The 23,918-nt window shown below is 40.5% G+C and overlaps 1 protein-coding gene across 1 annotated transcript in view; it reads right to left on the bottom strand.

Moving 5' to 3' along the window:
• The window catches only part of sacm1la (SAC1 like phosphatidylinositide phosphatase a), a 101,097-nt gene that overhangs the window by 20,534 nt on the left and 56,645 nt on the right, over window positions 1-23,918 (bottom strand). Inside the window, exons 6-17 of the mRNA XM_061966756.2 lie at window positions 18,119-18,178; window positions 14,296-14,329; window positions 14,087-14,188; window positions 13,855-13,940; window positions 13,689-13,775; window positions 13,540-13,608; window positions 12,344-12,423; window positions 11,985-12,083; window positions 11,784-11,922; window positions 10,080-10,149; window positions 9,918-9,990; window positions 9,714-9,807 (exon numbers count right to left, since the gene is read on the bottom strand). Of these exons, the coding sequence (XP_061822740.1) occupies window positions 9,714-9,807; window positions 9,918-9,990; window positions 10,080-10,149; window positions 11,784-11,922; window positions 11,985-12,083; window positions 12,344-12,423; window positions 13,540-13,608; window positions 13,689-13,775; window positions 13,855-13,940; window positions 14,087-14,188; window positions 14,296-14,329; window positions 18,119-18,178 (993 nt within the window). The remainder of the gene's footprint in view (window positions 1-9,713; window positions 9,808-9,917; window positions 9,991-10,079; window positions 10,150-11,783; window positions 11,923-11,984; window positions 12,084-12,343; window positions 12,424-13,539; window positions 13,609-13,688; window positions 13,776-13,854; window positions 13,941-14,086; window positions 14,189-14,295; window positions 14,330-18,118; window positions 18,179-23,918) is intronic.

Below are 23,918 nucleotides of genomic sequence, written 5' to 3'. Positions count from 1 at the left end.
ATTACCTCTTTGTTGACTCATTGTCAACAAGCTAATAATAATAATAACTGCTATAGCAGCCGCAACATTAATGCTGCCACAACGATGACTCTTGCTGACCTACTGGTAATGGCACCATTCCCAAATTATGTCGGCTCTATTGATAACCTCACTAACAACTTTGACAATGCCCTGCGCGAAACCATTGATAGTATAGCACCGCTAAAACAAAAAAGGGCCCCTAAAAGGCGCACCCCATGGTTTACAGAAGAAACCAGAGCTCATAAATTATCATGTAGAAAGTTGGAACGCAAATGGCGCGCGACCAAGCTTGAGGTTTTCCATCAAGCATGGAGTGATAGTTTAATATCGTATAAACGCATGCTTACCTTAGCTAAAGCTAAATATTACTCAAATCTCATCCGCCTCAACAAAAACGACCCTAAATTTTTGTTTAGTACAGTAGCATCGCTAACCCAACAAGGTACTCCTCCCAATAGCTCCACCCACTCGGCAGATGACTTTATGAATTTCTTTAATAAGAAAATTTAACTCATTATAAAGGAGATTAAAGACAACGCATCTCAGCTACAACTGGGTTCTATTAACACAGATACAACTGTATCTACGACGGATACTGCAATACAAAATAGTCTCTCTCTTTTTGATGAAATAACATTAGAGGAACTATTACGGCAAGTGGGATAAAACAAACAACATGTTTACTTGACCCACTTCCTGGGAAACTTATCAAGGAGCTTTTTGTATTATTAGGTCCATCAGTGCTAAATATTATAAACTTATCACTTTCCTCTGGCACTGTTCCCCTAGCATTCAAGAAAGCGGTTATTCATCCTCTGCTCAAAAGACCTAACCTCGATCCTGACCTCATGGTAAACTACCGACCGGTGTCCCACCTTCCCTTTATTTCGAAAATCCTCGAAAAAATTGTTGCACAGCAGCTAAATGAACACTTAGTGTCTAACAATCTCTGTGAACTTTTTCAATCCGGTTTCAGGGCAAATCACTCTACAGAGACAGCCCTCGCAAAAATGACTAATGATCTACTGCTAACGATGGATTCTGATGCGTCATCTATGTTGCTGCTTCTTGATCTTAGTGCTGCTTTCGATACCGTCGATCATAATATTTTATTAGAGCGTAACAAAACACGTATTGGTATGTAAGACTTAGCCTTGTCGTGGTTTAACTCTTACCTTACTGACAGGATGCAGTGCGTCTCCCATAATAATGTGAACTCGGACTATGTTAAGGTAACGTGCGGAGTTCCTCGGGGTTCGGTCCTTGGCCCTGCATTCTTTAGTATTGACATGCTGCCGCTAGGCGACATCATACGCAAATACGGTGTTAGCTTTCATTGTTATGCTGATGACACCCAACTCTACATGCCCCTAAAGCTGACCAACACGCCGGATTGTAGTCAGCTGGAGGCGTGTCTTAATAAAATTAAACAATGGATGTCCGCTAACTTCTTGCAACTCAACGCCAAGAAAACGGAAATGCTGATTATCGGTCCTGCTAAACACCGACATTTATTTAATAATACCACCTTAACATTTGACAACCAAACAATTACACAAGGCGACTCAGTAAAGAATCTGGGTATTATCTTCGACCCAACTCTCTCGTTTGAATCACACATTAAGAGTGTTACTAAAACGGCCTTCTTTCATCTCCGTAATATCGCTAAAATTCGTTCTATTTTATCCACTAGCGACGCTGAGATCATTATTCATGCGTTCGTTACGTCTCGTCTCGAATACTGTAACGTATTATTTTCGGGTCTCCCTATGTCTAGCATTAAAAGATTACAATTGGTACAAAATGCGGCTGCTAGACTTTTGACAAGAACAAGAAAGTTTGATCATATTACGCCTATACTGGCTCACCGGCACTGGCTTCCTGTGCACTTAAGATGCGACTTTAAGGTTTTACTACTTACGTATAAAATACTACACGGTCTAGCTCCATCCTATCTTGTCGATTGTATTGTACCACCACATCAATCATCAAGAAGGCTCAGCAGCGGCTACACTTCCTTAGAGTCCTCGGGAAGTACAACCTGAAGCCTGACCTGCTGCTGACCTTCTACCGCTCGTCCATCGAGAGCCTGCTGACCTACTGTATTACGGTATGGTACGGCAGCTGCACTGCAGCAGACAGGGAGAGGCTGCAAAGAGTGGTCAAGACGGCTCAGAAGATCATCGGCCGCCCTCTCCCCTCTCTGACGGACATCTACACCTCCCGCTGCCTCAACAGAGCCAGTGCCATCATCAAAGACAGCACCCACCCTGGCTCTGACCTGTTCCACCTGCTGCCCTCTGGGAAGCGCTACAGGTGCATTAAAACCAAAACAAACAGGCTAAAGAACAGCTTCTTCCCCAGGGCCATAACCATCCTGAACGGACTGCCCCATTGTCCCTCATAACTGCCTTCTCTTCGGTGCAATAACCCATTCCACCAACCACCCTGTTTTTGTTTTGTTTTTTCATGTATATATTCATTTCACACCATATTCATTGCACTTCTACATTTTTTAAATTTTTATATATTTGCACATTGTTTTTCTAGCATGCACACATCGCACTGTATGGAATGGCCTCAATCTCGTTACCTTGCGTAATGACAATAAAGCTGATTCTGATTCTGATGTCCCGGCAAGAAATCTGCGTTCAAAGAACTCCGGTTTATTAGTGATTCCCAGAGCCCAAAAAAAGTCTGCGGGCTATAGAGCGTTTTCTATTCTATGGAATGCCCTCCCGGTAACAATTAGAGATGCTACCTCAGTAGAAGCATTTAAGTCCCATCTTAAAACTCATTTGTATACTCTAGCCTTTAAATAGACCCCCCTTTTAGACCAGTTGATCTGCCGTTTCTTTTCTTTTCTCCTCTGCTCCCCTCTCCCTTGTGGAGGCGGGGGGGGGCACAGGTCCGGTGGTCATGGATGAAGTGCTGGCTGTCCAGAGTCGGGACCCGGGGTGGACCACTCGCCTGTGCATCGGTTGGGAACATCTCTGCGCTGCTGACCCGTCTCCGCTCGGGATGGTGTCCTGCTGGCCCCACTATGGACTGGACTCTTACTATTATGTTGGATCCACTATGGACTGGACTCTCACAATATTATGTCAGACCCACTCGACATCCATTGCATTCGGTCTCCCCTAGAGGGGGGGGGGGGGTTACCCACATATGCGGTCCTCTCCAAGGTTTCTCATAGTCATTCACATCGACGTCCCACTGGGGTGAGTTTTTCCTTGCCCTTATGTGGGCTTTGTACCGAGGATGTCGTTGTGGCTTGTGCAGCCCTTTGAGACACTTGTGATTTAGGGCTATATAAATAAACATTAATTGATTGATAAATGTTTTACTTATTATCCTACTCAGTGGCCTAGTGGTTAGAGTGTCCGCCCTGAGTTCGGTAGGTTGTGAATTCAAACCCTGGCCGAGTCATACCAAAAACTATACAAATGGGACCCATTACCTCCCTGCTTGGCACTCAACAGCAAGGGTTGGAATTGGGGGTTAAATCACCAAAAATGATTCCCAGGCGCGGCAACCGCTGCTGCCCACTACTCTCCTCACGTCCCAGGGGGTGACCAAGGGGATGGGTCAAATGCAAAGGACAAATTTCACCACACCTTGTGTGTGTGACAAATCATTGGTACTTTAACTTTTTAACTTTAACTTATTAGTGAATTATTATCATTTTAATATTAATATTGTTAGTTTGTGCGTATGGTTGCATTCTTACACTTTATACATGATTGATGCAGCATTTCTACATTATATTTAGAAATTGGTAATGGTATGTATAGTTGTGGTCAAAAGTTTACATACACTTGTGAAGGACATAATGTCATGGCTGTCTTGAATTTCCAATAATTTCTACAACTCTTATTTTTTTGTGATAGAGTGATTAGAGCACAGACTTGTTAGTCACAAAAAACATTCATGAAGTTTGGTTCTTTTATGAATTTATTATGGGTCTTCTGAAAACCTACTCAGTGGCCTAGTACCTACTCAGTGGCCTAGTGGATAGAGTGTCTGCCCTGAGAGCGGTAGGTTGTGGGTTCAAACCCCGGCCGAGTCATACCAAAGACTATAAAAACCCTTTACCTCCCTGCTTGGCACTCAGCATCAAGGGTTGGAATTGGGGTTTAAATCACCAAAAATGATTCCCGGGCGCGGCACCGCTGCTGCCCACTGCTCCCCTCACCTCCCAGGGGGTGAACAAGGGGATGGGTCAAATGCAGAGGACAAATTTCACCACACCTAGTGTATGTGTGACAATCATTGGTACTTTAACTTTAAAATGTGACCAAATCTGCTGGGTCAAAAGTATACATACAGCAACATAAATGATCAATTTTGGTGATGTAGAAAAGTAACAATCAAATCAAATTAGCTTCATGGCATGGCCTCTTAACGTCATGTGAGTGATTATAATTGACGACACCTGATCTGAAAAAATGAGTCATTGACTAGAACAAATCAAGAAAGTCACTTGGAGCCATTTCAACAGCTTAAGGTCCCAAGAGCAACTCTGCACAGTTTTGCCACTGCCACGATCAGGACGAAAACGCAAGCTATCACCTGCTGCTGAGAGAAAATTGGTCAGGATGATCAAGAGTCAACCGAGAACCACCAAAAAGCAGGTCTGCAATGAATTGGAAGGTGCTGGAACACAGATGTCAGTGTCTACAGTCAAGCGTGTTTTGCATCGCCATGGACTGGGAGGCTACCATGCAAGAAGGAAACCCTTGCTCCAGAAATGACACCTTAAGGCTCTTCTAAAGTTTTATCTGACATCACATGGACAAAGATAAGACCTTCTAGAGGAAAGTTCTGTGGTCAGATGAAACAAAATTGAGCTGTTGGACCACAATACCCAGCAATATGTTTGGAGGAGAAAAGGTGAGGCCTTTAATCCCAGGAACACCAATTCCTACCGTCAAGCATGGTGGTGGTAGTATTATGCTGTGGGCCTGTTTTGCTGCCAATGGAACTCGTGCTTTACAGAGAGTAAGTGGGACAATGAAAAAGGAGGATTACCTCCAAATTCTTCAGGACAACCTAAAATCATCAGCCCGGAGGTTGGGTCTTGCGCGAGTTGGGTCTTCCAACAGGACAATGTCCCCAAACACACGTCAAAAGTGGTAAAGGAATTGCTAAATCAGGCTAGAATTAAGGTTTTAGAATAGCCTTCCCAAAGTCCTGATTTAAACCCCATTGAGAACATGTGGACAATACTAAAGAAACAAGTCCATGTCAGAAAACCAACAAATTTAGCTGAACTGCACCAATTTTGTCAAGAGGGGTGCTCAAAAATTCAGCCAGAAGCTTGCCAGGAGCTTGTGGATGGCTACCAAAAGTGCCTTATTGCAGTGAAACTTGCCAAGGGACATGTAACCAAATATTAACATTGCTGTATGTATACTTTTGACCCAGCAGATTTTGTCACATTTTCAGTAGACCCATAATAAATTCATAAAAGAACCAAACTTCATGAATGTTTTTTGTAACAAAAAAGAGTGTGCTCCAATAACTCTATCACAAAAAATAAGAGTTGTAGAAATTATTGGAAACTCAAGACAGCCATGACATTATGTTCTTTACAAGTGTATGTAAACTTTAGACCACGACTGTACATTTACAGTTTGTAGATCATTTAAAAAGTGTATGTAAATAAGACTTTTGTAATCTTTCTAGACATTTATACATGCATAAAAGAATAGTTATATGTATAACTATGTTTATAAACTGCATATTAATAAGTATTCATGTCAGAAATATGCGTTATAAATTAAGAATTCAGTATGTACTAATGCTTTAATAATACTAAATAATTCATTACTCAAAAAAGTTTTAGTGTCAAAATACGTCTGTCAAGAGGTTTCGGTCTCCCTCCCTGCCACATATTTAAAGTGTCTTCTTTGAGACCATCCTGACACTTCTTTAACCGGGTAGGTGTTTACTCTATCATATACTTTACAAATTGTGACTTACTTCAGCTTGTTTGCTTGATGGCATCAAGTTGTAAACAGTCTTGCCAATTTGCCAACAGCTGCCTCACTCACACTGACATGCAGGCTGTGCACTTTGACTGCACATGGAGCAACTAGTTCTGAAGCAAATATCTTATCTGTCCACTACAATGTGTTGGATCATTGTTAATGTGTATTCAAATACATTTATATGTGTAGAAAAATATAAATACAAGAAATTATTTATTAAAAACATTTTTAAAAAGACTTAATCAACCAAAAAAATTCCACAACCTGCAGTTCATGATGCAGTACCTACACGCCCTGTAGTTCTGGGCTATGTTTACACTGCATACACACATTGCCCATATGTGACCTGTATCAGATGTTTATGTCAATGTGAACAATAAAACATTTTTTAAATCCGACCCACATTCAGGTCGTGTTCATCGGACCTATATATCATCAAAAGTTGACAAATGTCACAATTCTGTGCTTAGTTGGGCTTTTTATTTGGTCTGGTTTGCAGTCTTTGTTTTTAAATTCTATTTGCACTACAGGATCACAATATATTATTTTATAATGTATTATATTTTATTTATAAAGCTATTCCTGTTAACCTTTGCCACTTATGACCTATTATATTAAAATTATGTACATATTATCGTTCTTGTGGTTTTCAATGGGCTAAATCTGACACCTCATGTACTAAATTTCATGCCATCTTATGTGCAGATAGGCGTGTGAGTAAATGCTTGACAAAGGATCATAAACAGTCAGTCGTGAAAGAAGGATAGTTTGGCTCCTGGTGGGACTCCCCACCCACAGTCATGTTTTTTTGCAATGTAAATGACCACATAAAAAGATACAATTTAAATGTAATTTCCGGTTTTATAATCCACTACCTTTTCCCCAGACTTTCAACCATGCGCTTTGTACAACGCTGCGCCTAATTTATCGATTTTTTGTGGGTTCACAAGCCTCAAATTGCAGCCAATAAATTAGCCTCTTCACATCAGACTAATGATATTGCCAAACGGGTCACAGTGGACTAATTAAATTGTTCACGTTAAAATCAAACGCACTGTGCACTCACCCTCATCTTTGAGAAGATGCAACGAAATGTTCACAACCCGCCAAATGCAATTGACCAGGCCATTAAAAAAGAAATCGGAAGCCACCACCACCAACAAACTTTGAAAATCCTAACTGCCGTCTAAGATGGTTCATTTCTTCAACAAACATTTGTGTGTATGGGTGTGCATATGATAATACAAACGTACTATGCTCCTGCTACCAATTCTCTAGTCAATCAATTGCATTCATTTTGTCCTCTCAAATAAATATGTTCAAAATGATTGAGTTCAGACAATATTTTTGTGTAAGAGAGAGGGTCCGAGGTGTGCGAAACCTTTCACACACCTGGGACACAGTCCTTTATCGGCGGCGACAGGGCAGTTGACAGATGTTTTTAGACACTTCACACCAGGACGCTATGACAGCTCTGATGAAGGCTGAAATGTCAGCCAAAACTGTCAGCAGATAAGAAACCGATCTTACACAAAAAGATTTGTCTGAACACAAGAGTTTTGAACATATTTATTTGAGAAGACAAGATGAATGTAATCGATCTACTTTAAGAAAGATACGGACATGACCGTGTCACAGCTCTTCGCCACATGAAAGGACTTAATAAAAGCTCGCTAGCTAAATAAGTCACCTGGGATTCAACCTCCGATGCAAAGAAGAAGGAATAACACCTGCAAGTTTCAACATCAGAAGCAAAGAAGGCCCTCATTAAAGAGCTAAATAGGACAACGGCAAACAAAATTGATGCCATCAACATGGGAATAAAGGTGAAAATGGACCCAATAAATCAAAATACAATACAGATCGCCACTTGGACGAGGTAATTATCACATACTTGGAACGGTTATATTAAGAGGAATTTAAGACAACAAAACAACGACCCACTATCTGCTGTCATGACCAATTTCTCCATGGATGACTTAGAAGAAGAAGCCATTCAAACTGCACCACTGCAATACAAACCAATACTTTGGAAGTGCTATGTAGACAACGTATTAGAAATGACAAAGACTGGGTTCACAGAAGAGCTTACAGATCATTTGAACACAACAGACAGCACAGGTTACAGACAATTTACACATGAAGACGAAACAAACAAACAAGGACAATATAATTTCTGAGAGATGTATCAAAGAGGACATGAAAATCAGGAAGTGAGGATCCAAGACCACAAACAGGGATAAGGGAGCATACATGCTTTTGCACACCAGGGACACAGTTCTTCATTGGCGATGTCAGGGCAGAGAACACATATGGTCGGTTCAGGGAACTTTATTTTGAAAGTTTTCCTGACCCGGTCAGCTGTTTTTAGACACGTCACACTAGGAAGCTATTACAGCTCTGAGAAGGCTGAAGTGTCAGCAGAAACTGTCAGCTAAGAAACGTCTCTTACACATAAAGATTTGTCTTAACACAATAATTTTTAACCTAACGGTAATTCTCCAGTCATTTCAAGAGCCATGGCTTACTCACGTTTGATGTACGTCGGAGTTTCTCAACTTGGACACTGATACATCTCTAGGCCTGGATAGGCTAGACTAGTGCTTCTTAATTATTGTCTGTTACTTATTCTGTTTATTTTAAATCTTATGCTCTAAATGATTGGAACACCCTGCAACAAACATTACAACTCCCTTCATTCATCCGAATATCTTCATTTAAAAAGTTAGTGAGGGATTTTACCAGTTGTATGTTACCATACAATGTAATCACATCACATTGTACAGCTAGCTAGAGTTAAACAACAACAAAAAGTGATTATTAAACTTTAAGAAGACAGAAAGTAACCAGCTATTAACATAACATTAACAAGTAGATTAATATAAATCCAGAGAGAGGACAATCTAACAGCAACTCTATCAGCACTGTTGCAGCCAGTACGCAAAAAAGAGTAAAACAGGAGGGAGGTTCAATCCATAAATTGCTGGTGTCGATACCAAGTGTAGTATCAGTGTGTTGTTTGTGTGTTGTTGTTGTTGTTTTAGTTCATGTTTTCAAACTCAGGGAATTTTAACACTGGAGGATTTTGAGGGCAAAATCCAAATGATTTAAATTAGCAGTAGATAGTGTTGTTTTTTGTTGTTTTTTTTAGCTATTGTGTACTATTGACACTGTTTTGCTCAAATAATTGTATGTATAAAATAAAATAAGGAACTAGTTTAAATATTGTGTTGATGTTTTTCAGCAGTCAATAGCACTCACCATAGATAAATCAAAATATTTACTGTTAATACATGGAATCAACATTGGTATTGGTATCAGCTGATTTCACTCATGGAAGATAGGTATCAGAATCGGCAGCATGAAAACCCTGATCGTAACATCCTTGTCCGGTATATACCATGTTAATTGGATTAAAATATTTTAAAAACTCAATAACTATGGCTAAACTATATGTTCATCGCCTGAATTATACATTTCATAAAGTCCAATTCCTAATTCCACTGGGATTTAAGAGTAATTGTTGAGAAGAAAATAAAACAATACTATTTTTCCCCAAGTATTCAGTGATTTTTATTTAAATTTTTTTATCAGTCTGTTCTTAGCCATGCATGTTTTTGGTATCTAGAGGTAAATTTCAGTTTTATAGATGTTATTGTGTATTTGGCTGGAAATGCAAGCCTTTTTCATCAAACATACTTGTCTGAAGCCGTCAGAGAAGTTGTTTTTGTAGTAGCGTATCATGGAGTTCCAACCATCCAGCAATAATCCCCAGCGGGTTCTCTTGCCTGTCCTGTGGCAAGGAAGTTTTATTGTTTTTTACAAATAGTTGCTATAACAACAAGAACATGCTCAACATTGAAAAGCGTTAGTAACTTTGTAAAACTTGACGCATTACTATACCTTGTGAAGTCGGTTTTCAATGCCCCAGTTCCTGCATACTGTACAGCGCATGCATTGGCATTGTCAGCCCATGCTAGTTAGAAAGCACACAGAGATGCAAGGTTATCCTCAAACACAACAACTGTCACACATATCACATGCCACAAAATAATATTACCACACCGTTTTTGTAGATCTTTTCAAAGTCAGCCTGTTCTTCAAGCCGCTGTCCTATGTTGAGAATCCCCATTCTCTAAAGACACAGTCAGATACAATACAATGCTTAGTGAATTTAGATTTACTTGTGCTTGTGCAAAACTCCAAAATGAATCCCAAATTCCAATTCAATTATATGAACCTAAATTGAGGTTGCAAACAGGAAGTAGAATTGCAATTCTAATTCAAATTGAAGGACACACAATTTAAAATTCCATGAAAGCATGCTTTACAGATTAGTAAGAAATTACTAACTGGCCGACCGCGCTCTTCAATCTCCAATTAATTTTTTAAGTATTTTAAGCTTTGACAGAGCGCTTCTAATTTGACTGGCGCAACTTTTACAGACTTTATGGTACTGGTTGATCAGATCAGGAAATACAATGACACCGAACAACAATCAAACCACGATGATAGCATTCAGCCAACCAGAAAAAAAAACTCCTGCAACAGTAAGCACAAATGAATATGGGGGGGAATCTGGGGAAAAAAGCTGCTGCCATCAGGGCTCTGCTCTGTAAGCCATCACACCATGAGGGGTTTAAGCGGCGAGGGTGTGGGGTGGGGTTGGAAATGTGTGTGCAAATCTGTGCCGTAGTCTGTGGGTACGTGTATTGTCTATATACCAAGAGGTGGCTCCGCTCGGCGTTCATAGAACAAGAGTCAACATCTTTGGTGTTCTTGAAGAAGGGAGAAGGGATTTTCAAGGCATCTTTCACTGCACTAATCTCGCTGGGGTGTTTACAGCACAGCCTTGTAAAGATTGTTTTTGGATGGGCAAGCAAACACATTCCAATGGTTTGTCAGCTCCATTCTGGCTCTCAAACTGATCATAATTTTGCCTTGCAGAGTGGATAGCTTCTCTGAGATGTTATTCAATCTGCAATTAAATTCACAAGTCTTGGTCCTCACAGCTCTGCCCATCCCACCAATCGTGACGGACAGTCTTTGGGCTCCTTGTACGACTGCAATCGGCTTCTGAATTTGACAATAGACCAGAGCAACAATGACCTTTTATCACAGTTCCAAATAGATATATAGTATATCTTCAATGTCTTTGACGGAAAGACCTGCCAGGTACAGGACTCGCCGCTTCTCCCAAGAGTCCCCCATGTATCCAGGAGAAAACATCCCGTCAGGACAGGCAGGTTCCCCTGAACCACTGCTTCTCGTTAAGAAGATATTGTCAATTGAATTGAGATACCAGTTTATTAATTCAATGTTGTAGATTTCGGGGAATAGTCCAACAATAGACACTCTTGAAAGTTAAGACCAAAGCAAAGCAGGAGAGATAACAGAGGGAGGGGAAATAAGCTTGCCTGTGTTGTTCTTATATCTTTAAAAATGTTACTTTGAACAAGTTGTTAACAGCCCCTATAAATGATTAAATAGTTCAATATATATATATATATATATCATTCAAATATTTATTCAATCATTTCATTCTGTTCCATTTGACTACCCATAAAGTTATATTCGATTGTTCCCTCTTGAAAAGGTTGAAGAAGACTTGCTTGATTGCTTGTTCTGTACCTACAGCAGTAGTGAAGTCATGTTTAAAGACGGAGGCACAGGCCAAACATTTTCAAAATCCCTTATAAATGACAAAAGTTATTCGGGTAGAAAAGGGTTTTTAATTGTGTTTTGATACTTTTCTGTGAAATAATTTACCTGGAGCTGAGACTGTAATGAGCGTCGTGCCAATAAGCTCTGGATGACATTGGTTCTGTCTAAGCAGTCCATACAGTTACTGCGGAAGACTCCTCTCTGCTGGACAAGTGCCTTGTCTTCTGAGTTCACCATGAAGTAACTGCACACAGACAGGTAACTAAAATATAACCAAATGTCACCCACAGTTGCTGTTTGTAATACCTGTATTCATCTTGTGTCTCAGCAACAGCTTCCACCAAGATTTGGAGACGATCCCATCTCATGTGGCTGCACTCTTTGTGGAAGTCAAAGGCTATGTAACTGAGTAAAGAGAACATCATGCTCTGAAAAGGGATCATTATTTAAAAGCTGTGAAATAAATAATCTGTATAATGTCAAATGACAACATCTACTGTACCACAATGCTTAGAACAAAGATAAAATAAATTGAAAACATGTACACCACAGAGCTAATATTTTCGGAAGGATATGCCGAAAGGGACCAGCGGTAGAAAATGGATGAATGGATGGATGCTGTCTTTAAAATTTAAAAGTAGCATAGGGAAATTAGCACAACTTACCTGAGCATACCGTTGTTCAAACTGAATATCATCTTGGCAAATGCCTGTTCTAGTGGCTTTTCAGAACCCTTCTGATTTACCTAGAAAAAAAACAACACTTTTTTGGTACGGAACATTTGGTTAGTACAGAAGCAAACCGATTTTACACTTGGTACACATTGAGTGAGCAACAGAAATGACAAGCTATTTCGAAGTGCGGACTTGGCTGACAAAAGATCAAGATGGAAGGAGAGCCAGCGTTAACCTCAGTAGTCAACCACATACGTGTGCACCAAGTGCAACCGTGACTGCCACTCACGGGTCGGACTCTTTAGTCACTCCCAAAAGTGCCCTTGAGATCCCCCACCTACTTTTTGAATCTACCCCATCGTCTCCTGAGACCGAAGGATGCCGGCGAGTAACTAAATGTTGTATTATGCAAATACTGTAAAACAGCACAGAAGTACAGCGCTTGTACAACTAATCAACAAGCACCTATTGAGACGACATTGAGAAAACCGGATATGAGAAGACTATGACAGCTACCTCTACAGACCTACAGACTGCAATGCAAGCTCAGCTTCCCCTGAAACAAACATTTAAAGTTAAAGTTAAGATAACTTTTTTTTTTTTACTTAGTGCTTACACTTAATTGACTAAATATGCGCTATAATGCGTTCAACTTTAGTTCAGAATCAGCTACTTTCCCGACAGCTGACGCGACTTTCTTTTCATTCATTCTCGTAACATCACAGTGCATTCAATTGTGTTGAAGCTGAGCATCCATTGACTTCAATAAGGGAGCAATGTGGGTTGTTCCACTGCAGCAAAACTAGACAGTAATTGGATAAATGCTCGGCTTAGTCCCGCCCATCGGACGCTCGGCGTCTCTGGAAGTGAATGAAAGTGGGCCTGGCATTAACTGGCCTGGACGCTGAGCTTCTGCATGATGATTGGATGATCTGTCTGAAGCTGAATCTATTTTTGATTGACAACAAAATGCGCAAATCAGCGATCTTGAAATATAAACCACTGCCAGAGCAATTTTCAAGCTCATTCTGTTGTTCTAAAAATATCTTCAAAGATAAACGGAACAGTCCAGTTGCGACCAATTGAATGCCCTGACAATACGGAATATGGATGAATGAGAACATCCATAAACATTTACACTTTCATATTTCTGTTACAAAAAAACTAAATGAAGAAACATGGTTCACCAGATTAAGAATGGTTTGTTTCCCATAGATGAGGAGCTGTGAGTCAAAATGCCTCTGGAAACCATCCATCTGAAAAAAGTCAGTTGGTGGTTAGCAACAGTAATCACTGGTCTTCATTAAAATAACAACACACAAAGTCATGTCCTTACATGACTGGTTGTTTTACTGATGATAGGTTTAGGTTTATATTTCAAGTTGGGCCTTTGACTCCAGTAAAAGGGCATAGAACCTCGTGTCTGTGGGACAAAAAATATAATTGTCAACGTTAACCTATCAAGCCAGTCAAAGCTCACCTGACACAACTGTTATACTTGCCTGTACAAAGGAAGCCTTGGCTCCCTCATACAAAACGATCTGCTCAGTTTCCACAAAGTTAGCAGCATGGCCTTCAGAGTCAATGCCTGAAAAAAAAGAGAGCAGACCTGACCTATTCTCCATTTGCCAATACTAATGCGCAAAAATAAAAGTGAGGTAAGTTTTAACAAAGATCATCTAACAAATGAAACCGTCACAATAATACATCTTTTATTTTCTAAGCAATAGGTACCTCTGACATAGTATCTGACACCTGCTCGGAAGCAGCTTCTCCGGGATATTAGTATCCATTCAAAGATTTTTCCATTTATTCGACAAGGTTTCATAACAATGACTGTACCAACAGATTAAGGAGACTATTTTATTCAGAGTTCAATTTAAAGTACAAAAGTGAACATTACTTGTACGTATCTTCAGTTAAATATTCACAGAAAAGGATACATCCATGTACCATTGGTAGTGCAAACCTGTGAAGCTAAGAAGAAGTTAGATTGGTTAGGACTAATTGGAATAATACACTGCTAAGCAAAAAGACATGATTCTTAAAGGAGACATATTGAGCAGATTAAAACAGTCCTATGCAGTTTTAAAAATAGTGGCAGTAAAAACACCCTAAAAATCAAGATTTAGAGCACTCCAGCGCCAAGGTGCAAGAATAATGCTGTATCAAAAAACACTACATATCCTCTTGGATTTTGGCTTTGGTATTATTGTCCGAACGTTTTCCACTCGGGGCCGCATACAGAACATTTTAAGGACGTGAAAGGCCTCTTGATATTCTTTACTACGCTAAAACCAATCAGATGTAATTTAGGTCGATATGTGCTATTAGAAGAAAAAGTTTAAATATTAGCTTTGTGTTATGGTTGAGAAAGCAAATAGTTGTTTGTGTAATGTAGTGAAACACCTAATTAAGCCATGTAAACATGTAATGTAAACATACATTATAGGCAAAAAAAATGAGATGTGGCATCATAATCGTATTCTTTTCCTAATTACACGAGATGTGGCCTGACAGCTTGAGAAAAGACAGTACCTCCAGGATGATGCCTGAAATCAATGCTACTTTTTCAAAAAGTTGTGGCAAAAGGTGCAATGTTTTGAGGCTTTTTTTTTAATACCATTGAATCAACTTTTGAATTCAGGTGAAACTAAAAAAAATGTATATCAAGAAAAGTTTGTTGATTGCAGCAATGACATTTACAAGGTGAAACTAAAATATGACATTTTTTAATATTTAATTTCAATGTTTATGGTTTACATTTTATGAAAACCTCAAATTAAAAATCTCAGCAACTTTAGGGTTTTCAAAAACCGTAACCCATCGTCATCAAAAGTCTAAGAAATTAAGGCTTGACATATCTCACTTTACCTGTAATGAGTTCATATAACATACTAGTTACACATTTGAAATTGAATTGCTGACATGAATGGGAACTCTTGTGCGGTATATTTAAATTGTATGAGTTTAATGTATATGAATTTGTTATCGATGCTGTAAGTGTTCCATGTAAAAGTAATATTAAACTATAATTATAGAAAGAAACACCACCAAAGGCATCCATATGGTCCTCTGTCGCCCACTAATTGCATTATCTGTGTATGTATTACGCTTCAAAAGTGTTTGTACATCTTAAACAATGTACAACAATACATTTACACATATATTTACACACAATAGTATGTGTGGACTGTTGAGAGCAATCTATAGCGATAATTTTGATTGGTAAATTTGAGCAAATGTGACATTATCATCACATCATCAACATTTCTAGCATGTAAATGCTGCTTGCTCTTTGCTAGGTTGGCATGGCAATCATAATATGTTATAAAAGTCTTATCCTAGATAAATAATGGTAAAATAAATATATAAATACAAAAGTAATCTTTATTACAAAGCTTTTTTTGACAATTAATTTATGTAACTGAAATTTTTGCGTATTAAATTAGTGAACTGATTTTTTTTTTTTGTTTGTTTACATGAAATTGTGCTTACAATTTCATTGAAAACAAATTCAGTCTTTTAAAATGTAGTGCATAAAAATTCAGTGTAAAAAAAACAGTGTTAAAAATTTGCTGCTTCAAAAAGCAAGATTCACTTCGGGTAAATTAAGACTGAAGCAATCGATCCTGTCTCGGAACCAGCCAATGAGGTGTCAAGTTGGAAGTCACGTGACACGGGTCTTTCAAAACAGCATGTAAAAAGCAGTTAACTGGGCATAATACAACATAGTTAAAATTAATGATTCCAATGGTTTAAATCTGCAATTTTTAGTGACATACAAAGTCCTGGGAATAAACAGAGTGTGGCAAAGTGGGCGGGTCTTGTTTACAGAGCAAAAAAGTGTCAGACGGAGGCAGATTTCTACAATGAAGTTCTGCAGACCAGTGATATTGTACCGAATATGTGAATGTTTTTTGCCCTTTGCGTTTATGTTTCGCCGTGTTTGTTGTCATATTTTCTTCAACCAATTCAAACCACTCCACCTTCAACACATTCCACGCATCCTGGTAATTGAAACCAGCAAATTTCCAGGTTCCAAAAAATTCCAGGACTTCCCAGAATTCCATGTTTCCCAAAGCTCTATTTTCACCTTTTGCTGGAAAGATTTCACAGTCCACATTTTTCAACCATTTCCAACAAATCCACCATCAATATATTTCACATAATCAGGACAACAAAAATAGCAAATTTATTTTTCCTAAAAATTCCAGATTTTCCCGAAATTCCCGAAATTCTGAAAAACCCATTCCAACTGTTACTATGACAATATTTTTAAACGGATTTGAAAAGTTCCAACACTTAGCCATTTATATAATCTTGGACAATGGTGCTACAGTCAATATTTTCCAAAATTCCTGGATTTCCCGGAAGTTACGGTAATGTTCCCCCCATTGACAATGAATGGGAAATATACATACGATTGCATATCTCACATGTCTCATCCGATTTGAACAGTTATAACATCCACACACTCCACTCACCCTGGACATTCAAGCCAGCATGTTTCCCGGTTCTGAAAATTCTCTTATTACCAGAAATGTTCCCCTTTAAAAATGAATAGGCAATATACAAACCTCTCCATATCCCAATTTCTCAACCGATTTGAACCGTTCCAACATCCACACACTCCACTCACCGTGGACATTAAAACCAGCATGTTTCCCGGTTTTAAACATTTCCTGATCAACCAGAATTTCCAGGAACTTCTACCCATTTAGGGAAATATAGAAATTTCTGCATATCCCACATTTCTAATCCGATACGTATCGTTAAAACATCCACACACTCCACTCACCCTGAAAATCCCTGATTACCCGGAATTACCAGGTATGTTCTCCATTGAAAATGAAACCACTTCATATCCCACATTTCTCAACCAATTCCAACCGTTCCTACATCCACACACTTGCAACTAAGTATGCTAGGGATCGATTGCTTCAGCCTTAATTTACTGGAAGAGAGTCTTGCATTTTGAAGAAGTACCTTTTTCGACACTTAATTTTTATACACTGAATTTTAAAACACTGAATTTATTTTCAATTAAATTGTAAGCATAATTTGATGTATACAAATTCAGTTCACAAAATTCAAACGCAAAAAAATCAGTTACATAAATTCAGTGTCAAAAGAAAGTTTTCTCAATAAAGACACATATTAACCTCCATACTTAGTGGCTTAGTGCTATAGACTGGTCTGATTTGCATTGGAGGACAGTTAAGCAGTTTGTGCAATAAAGAGTTGAGATATCATTACATGTTGGTATTCCTGCTTTGTCTACACAACTTAAAGGCAAATCTAAATGCAGAAAATTAAGCTGATTGACAAAAAGTTGAGGGCATTGGACAAGGTTCAATGTCGCGCATAAATTCACAGGAATTGGTTGAATTTGCGTGGATTGGTGCATTTGCAACATGACAAATTCCTGGAGGGAAGAGCTGATGCATATATCAATTGATATAAGTACATAAAATTAAGTTTTAGACAGTATCAACAATGAGATAGTCAGAAAAAAACGCCAATATCAAGCATTTATACTTATTATTACCGTAATTTATAAGTCTTATTTCTGGAATGTGCTGAGGGGCAATAGAAACTAAGCAGAGTGTCGAAAATAGCCACAGGTGCGCAGTTTGGTTGTGTCATTTCACATTTTGATGTCTGATCTATATTTTGCATGTGTAAAAATAAAAGAACATTTTGATTTCGATTATCCATTTTAGAGAAAGATAGGGCCACCTCAAGAGATGGCAGCTATGTTACCTCTGGCTGTGCTGCCAGCTCTCTGAGGAGATTTGCATTCCAGACAAACCTCTGATCGGCCTAAAACACAAGAAGCAAGAGAAAATTAGTGAGACATCTTGTCTTTCACTTTTGGGTAAACTTGTAAATGTATTGTAACAAAGATATATTTAATTAATAAAACCCCCGCGACCCCAAAAGGGACAAGCGGAAGAAAATGGATGGATGGATGGATGGAACCCCATGGCTTGTCATGACTGTTGATTTGCTAGGAATATGCAAAAAAATGACTGAAGTTTCCACCAAACCTTGAGGAGGTGAATCCAGTGTATTTCTTAACAATGTGCACAATACCTCTGCAACCCCTTAATACTTATATATTTGTACATTATATTTGCCCTTTTTTTTTTTCACACGCTAAACTGCAACTAAACTCTAATCCACAGTCATTGTTTTCATGTATTCTTATGTGCACTGTCCAGCCCTTGTTCCCACAATTTCCTCTTTTTTCCCCTTCTTCTTTGTATCCCGTCCTGCTCTGGCTGCGCCAAACACTGAATACGTATATATACATTTAATTAAGTAAAATACAAATAAGGCAACAAGAGAAGTATTACACACTTCCATTTTGTAAAGTAAATCTGTACAGCATATTGTATACATCAACAATATAATTTGCCTGATTGGCCGGGCAGAGCAGATAAAAAAATAATAATAATAAAAAAATCTAAAATAACTTGGACTATCCCGAGGGCCAGATTGTGGACGCATTTGGACATCCGAGCAGTCTAAACATAGACACTTGTAAGTATAAACAACCATCAAATAATGACAGTTGCATATTATTTACAGATAAAAAGTTTCCAAGGTAAAAGTGTATGTGTAAGTAATCAATAACAAACATGTCCTCATAATTCAACTCGCGTCATGAGCTTAACTTAATTATTGTGGTCACTAGGTGTCGCTAAAAACAACTCCACTTCTACTTAAAGACAACATAAGTCCATTCTAGACAGTTGACAATGAATAGGTTAGTGTTTTTCATACTTCCAGTTCTCTACCGTTAAGTCTTTTTCAACGTCACGCACTACAAAATAAAAACAGGATGTATGATTTGTGTTGTTATCGTATTTGATCAATGTGGGTATTGGCCAGCACGTATAGATGGTGATATCAAACGTTCTGCTGCGCCACAGGCAGCTTAACCCTCCAAGCTATCAGTCCAAGATGATGCAGGCGTTTCCCCAATACCACACGTACATTGTCCACACTACTTGTCTGTTACAATTCCAGTAACAAATAAAAATCATACATTAACAAGTGTACACTTTATGGTACTGAGGGAAGATTGTAACAATTAATGTATTGATATTTTAACTTTATATATATATATATATATATATATATATATATATATATATATATATACACATACATACATACATACATACATACATACATACATACATATATATATATATATATATGTATATATATATATATATATATATATTTATTTTTATTATTATTATTATTATTATTTGTATTTTATTCTTTTTTTTTTGTATTGTTTTTTTTTGTTTTCATCCCTCAGGGGGATGATTCAACAGGGAAGTTGCTGGATGTTCGATCCCCATCGTTGGGGTCCCTGCTGTCAACGTTAACGCATGTGATTTAAAAAAAAATATACTGTGTTATCATAAATGAATCAAAATTAATCACACCATTTGTTATGGCAGCATGGAAACCCGGAAGTCGGCGCCTATTGTTACACGGTGCAAAGATGAGTGATGAAAGGTGGCCAAATTCACTTCAGAACACACTCCGATGGGACTTTAGATCAAACTGAGGTAATTTGTTGGCATTGCAGCAAAATACTTTCTTATCATTGGCGCGCAACAAGTTTAAATTATCCTCTTAAAGAAATGCACATACAGAGTTTCCGCGGGGCATGAATTGATTTACGTGGACCCCGACTTAAACAAGTTGAAAAACTTATTCGGGGGTTACCATTTAGTGGTCAATTGTACGGAATATGTACTGCACTGTACAATCTACTAATAAAAGTTTCAATCAATCAATCAAACAATTAAAAGTCATTAAATGAATTCAGCAAAAATTAAGATCATACATGTCAATAAAAAGCATTGAATTTGATGTCCAGAGGCATTAACAATTTTTTATACAATCATAGTGTAACAAACAGTTCAGGGTGTCCCAAGTTAGCGGAGAGTGTTAAGTAAGGAGGAGGAATTTAGTCCCTCCACAGTTGCCGTAGGGCTGTGACGTAGGGGAGTGTGTGGCGGTGGAAGGAAGTGTGTGGATATAACATTAAAAAGAAGCGGTGGCTACCGGACCTGCTCTAATGTCTCCCGTTTATTATTTTATTAGATAGATACACAGTGTAGGTGAACCCAGGACACTCGGCTACATTGGTGGCAGCGGTGGGATTAACCGCTGTGTTGAAAACAAAATAAGAAAGTGTTACACGGGACTCGTGAGTTTCCAGTTAGCTGCACCAGTATAGTTAGCTGCTAAGCTATATTGCGGACATGTGGTGTGGTGACGAGGACCCTTTTAAGCCCGGCAGGGCGCTGTTCGACAGACACTCACACGGCATGAATGTCAAAGTGGAACTACCCGCTCCCTTCACCGGCGATGGGAGCCAGAGTTTCCTCAGCTGGGCGAGGCAGTTGGAAGTAGCCGTGGCGCAACAGCGTTTAGCCGGCCGCAGCTGCAATGAGGAGCTGGTGAGGATTCTCCCGACTCGTCTCAGTAAGTCAGCTTTTCTGCTGTGGGACAGCCTTCTGGATGGGAGTGAATCAGACTATGCTGCAATTAAAGAGAGACTGGGGGCAACTTTTGGACAGAGACAATTAATGGACCGCTTCAGGGCCAGCCTATCGCTTGGAGGTGTGTGCTGCAGATGTGAGCCGGCTGGTCACGGAGGCGTTCCCGGATTATGGAGCCATCGCGCAGAAAGAGGAGAAGTTTCGGCGCTTTCTGGACGGTCTCGAGCTGGGAGAGATGGATCAGTGGCGGGCCATACCTATGGGTGTGACTAACTCTCCGGCCACCTTTCAGCGCATGATGGAGCTCATCCTGAGAGGTCTGCCGTGGCACATTTGTATGGTGTACTTGGACGATATATTAATTTATAGCCGTACATTCGGGGACCACCTCGTACACCTGGAGGAAGTCCTGTCCAGAATCCAATTAGCGGGTCTAAAACTAAATCCCTGAAAGTGCCACTTTGTCCGGGACCACGTGGTATTTCTCGGCCATGTAGTCTCTAGATGTGGTCTCCTGCCTGACCCAAGAAACACTGATAAGGAGGGAACATGGCCCGTACCCCCTCAGAAGTCAGGGCCTTTGTGGGCCTGTGCTGTGCCACTGAATCGTCTGGCAGGAAAAATGTGCCCTTTGAGTGGTCAGCTGACTGCGATGCTGCTTTCACTGACCTCAAGGCAGTTGTTACACTGCCTAACTTTTCACTTCCTTTTAAAGTGTACACAGTCGCTTCTAAAGACGCTGTTGGAGCAGTGCTGGCCCAGGAGGATGGTGGTCTGGAGAGAGTAGTACCCTACGCCAGCCAGGCCCTCACACACACACAGAAAAGATGGTCTACGTTTGACAGAGAACTATGGCCTGTAATGTGGGTGGTGCGTGAGTTAAAGTTAAAGTTAAAGTACCAATGATTGTCACACACACACTAGGTGTGGCGAGATTATTCTCTGCAATTGACCCATCACCCTTGATCACCCCCTGTTCAAACATTATGTGGGGATGTCGGCGTTCTCCATCATCACTGACCATCACCCTCTGTTGGGCCTCAGACACATGCTATTGATAATGACCCCACCGAAGGAAGAAGCAGGTGGGTGCTGGAGCTGGATCCGTTCGACTGGACAATGGTGCACAAAGACGGCTACTGCCATAAAAACACTGACGCGCTGTCCCGTCGGCCGGCGACTCCTGATCCCATTGAGCCAGACACTATAGCAGCAGGACTGTACACCGTGGCTTCCGTGGGGCCATCGGATGGCTGTCTGTGCACAGACGGAGGGCAGGCAGACATGGCTTCTGGATATTCTCTCTGTGGTGCTGAGGGAGAGTTGCAGTCACTACAGCGTCAAGACACGAACATTTGTACGGTGCTGGCTTGGCTGGAACAGGGCGTTCCCCGTCAGCCTCGCAGACTCCCCCGCGGGTCTTCCGCCGGTGTAAGTAAGTTGTGGACTGGGTTTCACCGGCTATCAGTTAAAGAGGGACTGTTGTGTCGTACGACACTGCCTGCGACCGTGGGAGAGCCGCAAATTCAAGTTGTGGTTCCCGCCTCCATGGTGCCGAAGCTTCTGCAACAGTTACATGGGGGCCCGGCCGCTGCCCTTTTTTCCGCGGAACGAGTGTGGGAAAGGGTCCGGCAATCTTAATACTAGCCCTTCATGCTGAGAGACATCCGACGGTGGTGTGAGCAATGCAGAGTGTGTCAGACCCCATGGGTCCCAGGTTTGTCGCCCCCTCCAGAGGGTGGCCATGGACCTTCTGGAGTTGCCCTTAACGTCCCGGGGGAACAGATATGTTTTAGTGGTGGAGGACTACAGGACTACTTCACTAAGTTTGTCACACTGTATGCACTGACTAACCGACCAGCTCACACTGTCGCTCGCTGCCTGTTTGAGGACTATGTTTTGGTGCATGGTGTCCCCGAAATCCTGCATAACGACCAGGGTCGCCAGTTCGAAGCGTAAGTCATCCAGAGACTCTGCCAGTTGCGTGGAATAAAAAAAACACGCACCACTGCCTATAACCCCAAGTCGGATGGCATGGTGGGGCGCCATAATCGGACTTTGATCGACCAGTTAGCCAAGATGTTTATTTCTCACGGGGGTGAGTGGGACACATATATGAGGCAGGTTGCCTTTGCATACAACACGTCTAAACACGCCAGCACCCGGTTCACCCCCTTTTACCTCATGCACGGACACGAGGCTCGGGTTCCTGCAAAGACACTGGTGCCCTCTAGTGTCCTGGATTCCCGGGGCTCTGGGATCCTGACGGACTATGTTTCAGCTATTGCTGAACGGCTGGAGTCGGCCTTCAGTGCAGCCAGGGTTAATTCAGTGAAGGCTCATGAGAGACAGAAACTGTACTATGACGAGAAGAGCTGTCATCGAGCCCACGAAGAGGGCGCGTTGTTGTGGCTGAATAACCCCACTGAAAGCCGTGCTAAACTGGCGCCGCACTGGAAGGGCCCGTATCGAGTGATGCAGGTGCTGGTCTCTGGAGGGGACGCGGGCTTGACATCAACCCTCTGGACCCGATGGAGTGAGCCCAAGTAGTGCATCATGACAGACTGAAGCCGTACACGTTGCCTTTGCATGCACAGGAGGTGCCTTCCTCTCCTTAGCACTTGGGAGCTTCCCTACTTTGGAGGCTTCACCGCTTCCCCAGGTCCCACAGTGCGGGGAGTTGGACAATGGACTGTGGTGGGATTCTTTGGGGCTTAGGCCCGGACTATCTCGCAGGGGGAAAGTGGTGCGACCTCCTTCGCATCTGCAAGATTTTTGCATGTTTTGAGGGGCCAGTATTCTAGCCTATGCAATACTGTGTTGATCAGTTAAAAGTATTGTTGATTTGTTGTTATTTGTGCATTAAGATTGGGAATTTTTTTTTCTCTGCTCAATTTCCTATTGTTTGTTACCTATTGTGTTTGTAATGAAACAAGGACGTTTCTAACTGAGGGGGGGACTTATGTAACAAACAGTTCAGGATGTCCCAAGTTACCGTGTAAGGAGTGTTATGTAAGGAGGGGGAGTTT

This window comes from Nerophis lumbriciformis, linkage group LG11 (genome assembly GCF_033978685.3).
Source record: "Nerophis lumbriciformis linkage group LG11, RoL_Nlum_v2.1, whole genome shotgun sequence".
Classification (NCBI taxonomy): domain Eukaryota; kingdom Metazoa; phylum Chordata; class Actinopteri; order Syngnathiformes; family Syngnathidae; genus Nerophis; species Nerophis lumbriciformis.
The sequence above is the reverse complement of the archived record's forward strand: the minus strand, read 5'-3'. Positions and strand labels throughout refer to the sequence as shown.